Source organism: Schistosoma mansoni, chromosome 3 (assembly GCF_000237925.1).
Source record: "Schistosoma mansoni strain Puerto Rico chromosome 3, complete genome".
Classification (NCBI taxonomy): Eukaryota; Metazoa; Platyhelminthes; class Trematoda; order Strigeidida; family Schistosomatidae; genus Schistosoma; species Schistosoma mansoni.
Genome location: NC_031497.1, coordinates 17,769,941 through 17,781,083, shown reverse-complemented (window position 1 = coordinate 17,781,083; position 11,143 = coordinate 17,769,941). Strand labels below are relative to the sequence as shown.

At 32.9% G+C, this 11,143-nt stretch overlaps 1 protein-coding gene across 1 annotated transcript in view; it reads right to left on the bottom strand.

Moving 5' to 3' along the window:
- Nucleotides 1-5,288: 5,288 nt before the first annotated feature.
- Smp_197370 (hypothetical protein) overlaps nt 5,289-11,143 on the bottom strand; it is a gene marked incomplete at its 5' end in the record, with an annotated part of 21,557 nt that continues 15,702 nt past the window's right edge. Inside the window, 3 exons of the mRNA XM_018799473.1 lie at nt 5,289-5,659; nt 6,666-6,887; nt 8,778-8,953. Of these exons, the coding sequence (XP_018651259.1) occupies nt 5,525-5,659; nt 6,666-6,887; nt 8,778-8,953 (533 nt within the window). The 3' untranslated portion in view covers nt 5,289-5,524. The remainder of the gene's footprint in view (nt 5,660-6,665; nt 6,888-8,777; nt 8,954-11,143) is intronic.

The following is an 11,143-nucleotide window of genomic DNA, read 5'->3' as shown; positions in this document are numbered from 1 at the left end:
TTCTTTGCAGTTACTTCTATGTCTCACTTTAGTGCCTCGGTTGATATATCGTCAGAGCTTGCTGCTTTCCCACTGTTGATTTGTCCAGTGGCCATCTTGATTTCTTTGATCGTTAGTAGAGTGAAATCTATAGGAAGCTCTGTATGTGCTGCTTCGATGGGTGGTGGGTTCAGTGGGGCTGGCCTATTCAAGAATTTCTGAAAATGCTCTCCTCATCTTTTCCGCTGTTCTCGAATCCCAGTGATTTGCTTGTCTTCTTCGTCCTTGACTGGTCTCTCAACTTTACTATATTCACCTACTAGTTTCTTCGTAGTTTCATGTTTCCTTCTCTTGTGGTTTCTTCTGCAGTCACTGCTACGTCTCCTACGCATTTCTGCTTGTCGGCGTAATGCTCCTCTTCACTCTCTTGTTTGCTTCTGCGTATTCAGCTTATACCTTGTATTTTTCTGTTCTTGTTCAGCTGTTGTTATTTGCTGTCTTCTTGTTCTCCCTTTCTCCAATCTTCTCCAGTGTTTCGATAGAGATCCATTTTTTATGATGATGCTTCTTGTGGCCTAAAGCCTTCTGACAAGTTGAAGTTAGTGCTTCTTTGATCTCTTTTCAGATGTTCCCCATAGTAGTCTCTTTTGTTTGGAGTATGTTTCGTAAAGCTTCGAAGTTGTTGCTGAGAGCTAAAAGAAGACCGAAGCTATTTCAGGTCCTTTCTTTGTTATCACTTCCTCTATAGACCTTCTGAATGCTTTCAGTGATTCAAAGATGACCGATCTGGTCCTCTACTATGTGATTCGGTGAGACCCTTGTAGCTCTGTGTATGCATTTGTGGGGAGTATAGTACCATTTATAGCCATTTTGTTGAAGGCACACAGGTTTGCAGATCCCTAATCATTCTTCTTTCCTTCTCCCAGTTCATGTCATCCCATGATATCTTCATACCTGGTGTCGTCCACCTGATTTTGGCGTTTAGGTCTCCTATCAGTATGTTCAGGTCCTTTCCTAGGCACTTCTCTATGACTGACTACAACCTTCCATAAAAATGACCATTTTCGTCTTCGTTGTTGTCGTTGTTGGGTGCATATCGCTGGATAACATTTATTGTGATCCCCTTCTTATTTGTTTTGAAAGATGCACTGATGATTCTAGATCCATGAGATTCCCACCCTATAAGTGCTCTTCGTGCTTATTTTGATAGCATCGGTGCAACTCGTTGTGTGTACGAAATATTTTCGTCTTCACGACCAGAGTACAGGATCATGTCTCCCAAGTTGATCTTTCCTATCCAACTTGAGTCCAATGGGTTTCATTTATTCTGAGCACCATCAAGTTGTATCTCGTTGTTTTAGCAGCCATCTCATTGGTCCTCACTGCCTACCACATTGTCTGGACATTTCATATGCTATATTAATCGTTGCTCTGGTTATTAGAGGAGATATCAGTCTCGTAATTTCCGAAGAATCTCGGCTATTACCATGAGGCTTGATAATTCTTCTAGATGAACACGCTTCAACTTAGAGGGTAGAGTTTGAATGATTTAAATTGTTTTTTTTCTGGTCAGAGTTTTCTTAGCAAAGTCGTTTTCTACTGTATGGGGTGTCTGATCCCATGCTTCACCCTCTTCTTCTATCCGGGCTCGGGACCAGCAGTAACCGTTGAGGGGCTCTAGGCGAAATACTACTATTACTACAATTAAAACTGCAACAACATTATCAATAACAACCACTACTACTACTACTATCAAACTGTTTCAATCATTAGAAATAACAGTTACGTTTCTATATATTGCTTGCAGTGTTTATATCAAATTTTAGTTTGCACCACCGGATCGAATTGTCTCAACGTTTTTCACAGCATTTGATTCTGACATTTTTGAAAAGGTGAATAAAGAATTCACATTAAACGGTGTAGGACAATGTTAAAAGTATTGAATTCCAGTCTCTGAGATTTAATTAGGCAGAGTTTTTTTTCTCTCTCTCTCTCTCTCTCTCTCTCTCTCTATATATATATATATATATATATATATATATATATATATATATATTGTCGAACTTTGGATAGCCAACAGCAGTGTAATCCAGGATGAGCGTTTCATCCTAATAGGGACTAGTCACTTGGATCTACTAACATCCTAGTAATAATGTTCACAATAAGATTAGAACTCAGTATTTATCGCTTTAAACATTAACGCACTAAAGTACTGAGTTGCAATAACTACGGAGCTGTCCATTGAGTATGGCGCATGTTACTAAATGAAATGGTCTGTATTTTCTTGTTACAAGTATTCAAGACGGCATTCGAGTAGTCTCATACGAACACCGAAACTGAGATATAGGTACATTCAACTAAATAATTCCAGACTAAGACAAAACACGCTTTCTGAATTCCATTGTATACCGATTTCCAGAGTATAATCAACTTATAAGCATACCAAAAATTGAGACATTTTTCTAGAAGCCCATATGTCATCAGAGAGTGATTAAATTTACTTTTTAAAATCAGCTGCAAGAAAATATGAATTGTGATATTTTATGTAAAATAATTTTCATTTCACCTTCATATTTTATAAATTACACTACATAATTAATTCTACTGTTCAACTTAGAAAGTTGACGGGTTATATTCATTGTTTTACACCATTTAGATTAATCCAATTAAACAGATGAAAAAGCATTGGATTATCTATCATTTTTGATTAGATATTTCTTTTTAACAAATAAATGTTAAAATTATAGTTTATTAATATACTTACTATTATGATTATGAAATAATGCCATTAGTAGTTGTAATTAATACTAATATGAAATGTCAGAAAGGGTTTTGTGGATATTATAGTAATTTCAATAGTTGAGATCATGAGTTAATTGAAGCTAGACCACCATGAAAAACCTGGAAGAACAGGAAGATCGTTTCATCCCATTGTGGGACTCCTCGGCAGTGCGCAGTTAGACATTAACACCGTTGGATGCCGACTCAGTGGTCTAGTGGTTAAGCGCTCGCACGCGAGAGTGGTAGGTCCTGAGTTCCAAATCTCTCGAGGCGTGATCGTGGATGCACACTGGTCAGGAGTCTCACAATAAGAAGAAACGACCGTCCAGTGCTTCCAGGTTTTCCGTGGTGGTATAGCTTCAATTGACTAATGATCTGAACCATTGAAATTAATATGAAATGATTGATTTATAGTGTAGGTAAACACTTAATACTAGTCTTAATTAAAATGACTAGTAAATTCTAGTTACTATTGTCAATAATTACCAAGTTTAATCCAGATTTTATCATTTATTTTATGGTGTATAGTTTTAGGGTGTATTGTCTTGATGGATAAAAAGCTAAGTGATGTATAATTTTCAGTGATATGACGTAACCGATCTACAATCGTTCATGAAATCACAATATTTAGATGACCCCTTGCCTTTGAAAATGAACTATCATAAAAAGATAAAACAATTAACCAGGAGAATAGGATGCTTTTTTTGTTGTTGATAAAATAACAGAAAAATATTTAAGAACGGAAGCAATTTGAAACAAATGTAACTGAAAAACATGGATTACATAGGTCACTTACATCCCAATGAAATTAAAACCTAGTCGTCACATTTAATTCTTTTTCATCATATCAATTAATCGTTGTTTTAACATCGCTAGTGCATTATATATCGTCTGGAAATAAAAATTTAGAGAAATAATGTTCTATGTTGGATTAAAAGGTTAAGTTTTAATGTTGTGTCGGAAAATGGCGTTGACTTGTAAAGTTACGAGCTATTAATCTGGAGAGATAAGATGCTAATTATTTGTTGACTATGAATAGAAATAATGTGATCCGTCTAATGATTGAATGTGATTGTCAGATAATATTAAGCAACTCAGCTTAATATTCAAAGTGAACACTTGATTGATAGCAATTGGTTTAGAAATGAGCATTGTTCCATCAGTGTAGTTCAGTAGTATACTAAACTACCATCTAAACATGAAGTGGTAGTTGTTTTCAAATAAAAATTTATATTTTCTAGAAGTTTTGTAATTCGACACTTATCTGTTCGATGACATACTAACATACCATTGCTCTTTTTTCCGGATTAAACCTTCTGTCAACAATATTCATTCAGATAACTACAACCTTCAGACTAAGAATATATGTTAATTTGTAATTAAACATGGTCCTGAAGGTCTTCTAGTGTTACCACCATGATATAAGAAGAAAGCCTACAAAAAGTATATCTTTACAGCTGATTTTACAGTTATTACTCGCCTTCTGTTATGTTTTAACAATTTATTTTAAGTGATATTTTTTGAAAAGTAATTGATCTACAAACAAATTTCTAAAGTGATAATGTAACTATTGAATTCCATCTGGATTGATAGATTATCTCGAAATATGCCGAAAAGAGGGTAGAAAGAAGATAATTTGAAATCACTTTGATGAAATATTTCACCATATTACCAGAATTTTTAGGTGTTATCTGAAGACAACCTCTTTCTAAACAATGTGAGAAACCTAACCAAGGACATTTTCCGGATTTAGATGCATAATCTGTTGAGTTATAACCTTCTCAGGAGTATACTTGATGAAAATAACTTCAAATTATAAGTATTGAAATGAAAATCTAAGCAGTCAATATCACTATTTTATTCGTGTGATTTTTCGTTGTTGATATTGTTCATGATATCAAACAAACCATAATTAGGTATAAGGTTACCAGCGGTCGTTCAGAGGAAGCTCCAAATGATCCAGGTTCTTTGTGAGTCAATATTCAACAGCAGTTTGTAAGTAAATGACGCTTACTGTAGGATTAGTGTTTGAATCACCCAGCTCCACAGTTTAAGAGCTAACCACAGGTGTTAGTTTCTCTCATAAAAGTAAGAAAATATTTGAAGTAGCTGAATTTCAAATAATATGTATTTAAATTGTTCAGCGGCAACTGCTGGACTTCTTACAGACAAATCAGAGTCTTAGTTAATTCATTATCAAATCTTTCCAAACAAATGATAGAGAAAGTGAATACTTGAGAAAAATGCGAAAAATGAAAAGTGATTTCTAGCATTTATATCTAGTCACTTATTAATGCTAAGGAAAGTCGCTTTCGTAGACAGTTAACTCTATTATTCTGTCATTATCACTTCATATCAAATACTATATTTATCATCCATCTATGCAACATTTAAAATCCTACGTAAATTGCATTACTTACATTTGCCTACTTCATAGTAGTATAAAACATTAAGTCAAAATATTTTCTAGGTAGGAACTTTAAACAGCGAACAATAATAGTTTTTTTGTTATTAATGTTTTATTTATTCAGGAAAAAACAGTCCTGATTATATGTATTTCGCTCTATTCTTTTTTCACTTAGTGATTTATTGTTCTCTAATTTAAATGAAAATCATTTACGCAAACACAGTCAGTAGAAGAAGAGGGTTAAAAAAGACTTGAAAGAAAATCAAAATGCATATCCATCTATTCTTTGATAATTACAAACACACAACCTCATAATTAAAAGGATATTTAGTTATTCATGCTTTTTAGTTTGTTTATTTATTGAAAACACACTTCTCCTATCTGAACTAAATTTTCAGAGATTTTCGGATTGAGTAATTCAATACCACGTATTGGAAATCGGGCTGTTGAACCTTTTATCAGGAAAGCGGACTTTTTTAATCCCGCTGGAAACTAAACATTCAAAAAAAGAAAGAAAATAGAGTGAAGATAAAATTACCATAAAAGTTCGGGATTAAATTTATTAAACTTTTAGATATAAAATTGAATAATAACTCCACTATTTCTTTTGATTTGCACTAACCTCTATTGAAATATTTCTAAAATAGTTTGATAAACGTTAGGTGAATGGATCTAATAAATGTTGGACTACATGGTGAATTTTTATGCATCAATAGTTTTAAGATAGAATAATGAAACAGAAATATATGAAGCTTGACTAGTATTTTTTTGTCTAATTAAATAGTTCATATTACCTTGGTGGAGGAGGAATATTTATTCATAAGGTTTTTCATGATATTTTTTAAACAGACCTCATTCATTGGTTGCTTTGACAACTTATAAAATTACAATCGATTAAATTTAAAAAATAAAAAAAAATTATATCCTTATTCTATTTTCTAACGTTTTAGAGGAAATGAAAATCTTAATATCATGAGAAGCAATAATTATTAGAATTAACGATCATAAATTCTTAACAAAGATAGATTCTGGCTAGTAATATAGTTCAGGATTCATGTTTCATTCTATTTGGAAGTCATCAAACAATACAAACATGAATTACAAGGGATTATAAAGTCACCTAAATATTTAGGTATTTAAATTTATTTAACAGTCTGTATTTTTGAATACAAAGAAACAGTTTAGATAAAAGGATAGTACACATAAGTTTCTATCAAACTAAAAATCTCGTGAGGTGGGATTGTGGATGTACACTGGTCAGGAGTCCCACAATAGGACGAAACGACCGTCCAGTACTTCTAGATTTCCCATGGTGGTCTAGCTTCAATTGACTCATGATCTCAAATATTGAAAGTATTCAATATTTCATAGTTTTCAATAGTTATCCGATTGATATCAATTTATGACAAAAAAAAATCTATTTTTTAAAAATATTTCCTAGTAAAACAAAACACTCCCCCCCCCAAGAAAACATGATAAATCGATTGGATAAACCTACATGACAATTATTTTGAATAATTTCATATCCAAGATATGGATGATCATAAGATAGTTCATTCCCATTATTTGTAAATAATTTAATGAATAAATTTGATGATGATGATGATGATAATAATCTATGATCTGATTTGATTGAACAATCTTCATAAATTTGTTGTGTACCTATTAAACTATGATATTTTAAATATTCTAATTGATTCCCTTCTAATTCATATATTAACTAAAAATTAAAAAAATAAGTGGTAACCATAGAATGTTCATCATTAAAAACAAACAGACTCAATATAAAGTTATAAAATAACCCTAACCATACAAATGAACAAATTGATTTACTTATTCTTAATTGATAGTGTAATGAACAAAACACGACTGGGGATAATGGAATGTATTTAAGCAAAAATTACAGACTATCTCAATAAATAGTTAATTTGCAAAATAACAACTAATTGTCTCAATCTTCCCTGCTTCTTTTGTAAATATTAATCCATGTTCTCTAATTTCATTGTTTATGCATTTTCCTACTAATAGCGCTTTATTTAAGTTCTTTCTTTATCGGTCTTCTGTCAAAATACATTCTATGTCTGACCATCACCATATACTACTTATGGGGATATAAGTAGGCCACACCACAATAGCATATAGAAACTATTTGGATTGGTTTTATTCTTAATTTTTTCTTTTTTTTCCTTTTCTTTTTTAGAAATATTCCTAGACGATGATTTATTCTACTCCACAGGTAAATCACTTTCAGTTTAGTTCTGATTTCTTTTAACAGTGTTCATTTCTTAGTATTGTTTGTTCGAATCTTCCCATTGATGTTTAGGACTGCAACTGATCAGTCTCTAATTGGTATATGTGCATACTGTGCGTATTGCCTCGATATAGCCTTAATTCACAAGCATTGTAATGGGAAGATTCAAACAAACAATACTAAGTGAATTTAAAAATAATAAAATATTGGACAATTATCTTTCATAATTCAAACTCGTAAATTATTTTTATCCTTTTATTCTCTAATCTCCTTTATATTACGTAACCCCATTAGATAACTAGAGTCTCGAATCCCTCTATAATGCAATCTTTCCTATCCATCTATCGACATATGTTTTCCACATAACTTCATATACGAATGTACAGCTTAAGTAAATGATTTCATCGAAACGAAAATTTTCTTACGCTGAATTTTTATTCACCTTTATTTCATGATACAATAGGTTATTTAAATATGGTTATTTCAACTTAGTATCCAGTCAAAATTAGATGAACAACAATAAAGCGTAATTGAATATGGTGATAACGACGAATAAATGAGATGACCAACTGTTCAATTTCTACAATTATTTGATACTAAACTCTTATCAACGTAAATGTAGCTTAAATATATATTATTAAGCAATACATTAAAATATGACAACAAAAATTTAAACATTGAATAAAGACTGAAATAGCTGTAAAATAATAATTGAATATTGAGATGAAAATTAACAGAAGGAGGTTTTGTGAAGATTTTAGTAAGTTTATAGTTGAATTCGTGAGCTGGTTGAAGCTAGACAACCATAGAAAACCTGGAAGCACTAGATGGCCGTTTCGTCCCATTGTGAGACTCCTTACCAGTGCGCATACACGATCCCACCTCGATAGATTCGAACCCAGGATCCATCGGTCCCCCGCGTGAGTGCTTAACCTCTAGACTACAGAGCCGGCATCCAAGAGGTGTTTCCTGGAGTCCTAGTGTGAAGCAGTGACTAGTGGAGTTCAACCGGGTCTGTTGTGAGATAGTAACTCACTGAAGACAATGGTGGATTTGTCTCTCAATTTCGTGGATTATTTGAAGTTAGACATTAACACCGCTGAATGTTCGTTCAGTAGTCTAGAGGTTAAGCACTCACGCGGGGGACCGATGGATCCTGGGTTCGAATCTCTCGAGGTGGGATCGTGGATGTGCACTGTTGAGGATTCCCACAATCGGACGAAACGACGGTCCAGTGCTTCCAGGTTTTCCATTGTGGTCTAGCTTCAGTTGATTCATTAATTCAACTATTAAAAAATTACCCAGAATAATTATTGATTAGTTAAACAATCAAAAATTGTCATTATTTAAACAACTTACTTCATAAAACTGACTTCCTAAATTATTTTCTTCTTCAGTTGAATTTTCTCTGTTTGGATAATTTGAATTTAGCGTTTTTTGTTTTAATCGAATACATGTTTCACTTGTTTTAAATTTACAATAAGCTTGTACAACATCATTAATTTCATTACCATTTGGATCAATCCAGTAATAATCTAATGGTTAAATCAGTAAAAAAAGGTTTGTGATTATATTAAAATAAGTCAAATTAGTGATTAGAGAAAATATGTAGAAGAGAGAGGGAAATAATATCCACAAGTAATCGTACACTAGTTAATATATTGGTTTGTGAATTTTTCCCACAGAAGTTCAACTGATTTTAGTTAAACCATCACTAAAAACTAGGTAGGACAGTATATTTGTTTCATTCTACTACGAAATTCCTCAGTAGTACGGACCTACAATCCTACCACTAGAGATTGAACCCAACGCCTTTGGTCTCACTGGCGAACATTTAGACTCTAGACTCTTAGGCTGGAATTCAGTGATGTATATGTCTTACATAAGTTTATTTACGACACCGGCTGTTCAGGTGTTTCTGGATTTCAATGATGGTTCGAAAAAGAACAGCCCGTAATATAGATTACGCAGATGGAATAATCACCACAGAAGCCTTATAATGTAACCATTTAGTGAACTGTACTTAGATGAAAAATTCTGTTAATGAACTAGGATTGTAATTTTTAAAAATAAACGAATAGAATACCGATCAGTAGATAACATCCAACAATGTAATATGACCGAGTGATTGTTGCTCACGAAACTAAATTGTTGATTTAAGTACCTAATTAGGCTGGTATCAGAAGAGAACAGTCCAGTAGAAAATGTTTCTTCAGAATAATAACCTACTTTATATATATATATATAATACTGACAGAAAAATAAAAATGAAGGTAATCGATTTTATGGTTCACTAGCTCTCTAATCAGTTGACACCTATCATATATCAGTCAGAGTTGCTAAGACTATGACTCGATACTTGAAAATCGATTATTGAAACCAAAAGAACACAGCTACAGATGTTATAACAGTAAAGGGATATTACTGCCTAGATATTGTAGGGTTTTCGCATCCCAGAGTACAATTAAATAATAGAAATATTTGGCTATTCATGAATCACATTTATTGTAAGTAAAATGCAAAAATACAATTTAGCTAGCCAAACTTTAATAGATCGTACAGAGTTTAACTCCGTAAAAATATATTTTGGAAGTTTTGTAGTCGAATTACCAAGCTGTAATTCTATTAATGTTTATTTCTTTTCAGTTAATAAAAACGTACAGAATTAAAACAAACATGTCAATATGAACTACAATGCAAGTAAACGTGATAATTCTTCTTATCTAACCGTATAAATGGAGACATAGTTGACAAATTTGTTTCTTGATAGATATATTGGCTTATGTGGAAGTTTAAATTGATATCATGAATGGATCAATGTCAGACCACTATTGAAAACCTGAAAGCATTGGGTGGCAGTTTCGCCTTAGTATGAGGCTCCTCAGAAGTGAGCATCCACGATCCCACACATGGGACTCGAAATCAGGACATTCGGTCTCGCATGCTAAAGCTGAACCTTTAGACTATTCAGCCGGCATCCAACGGGATCGTGGGTACACAGTGCTGAGGAGTCCCATATTAGGACAAAATTGCCGCCCAGTGCTTCCAGGTTTCAATGGTGGTCTAAGATTGATCCAATCTTGATATCAATCTAGACTCAACAGTCTCCACAACCCTATACTGATGATTATAGTGTAGTGTCATGAGCCTCTAACTAATTTTAAAATAGTCTGTTTTAAATATATCAAACTGAAATCCAAATCATACAACTTGAAATATTTTGAAATTGCTAACTTTTAATCTAAAATCTACACAAAGACCCTAAATAAATATAACCGTCGATATTTGTTGCCTTACAGATAGATTTTTCTAGCCTTGACTTGTAAAACCAATCAATCTGAGTATGAGGCTAACGGATAGATCACATTGGATGGAGATTTACTGACATTCGAAATACAAGCCAATGTATGCTGAACAATTGAACTTCCACAGGAACTAGATGAACCTAGTTGTAGTTGTTGTATAGGCTGGTAAGTGAGTACCTATATAAGTATGCGAAATAGTTTTTCAGTGCATTTTAGTCTGCACTGGATTCCCAGATGATATTAGTATATGGTGAAAATTAGCTTTAATTTCTTAAAAAAGTTTTAATTATTAGTTACCCTTTCAGACCCTGAGTTCTAGGTCAAATTTTACTCATAAAATTATTTACTATTCATTTTTTGGCCTCTAATGTTTGGAATACTATCCTTGAATGATCATCACACGTTATCCTGACAGTGTCT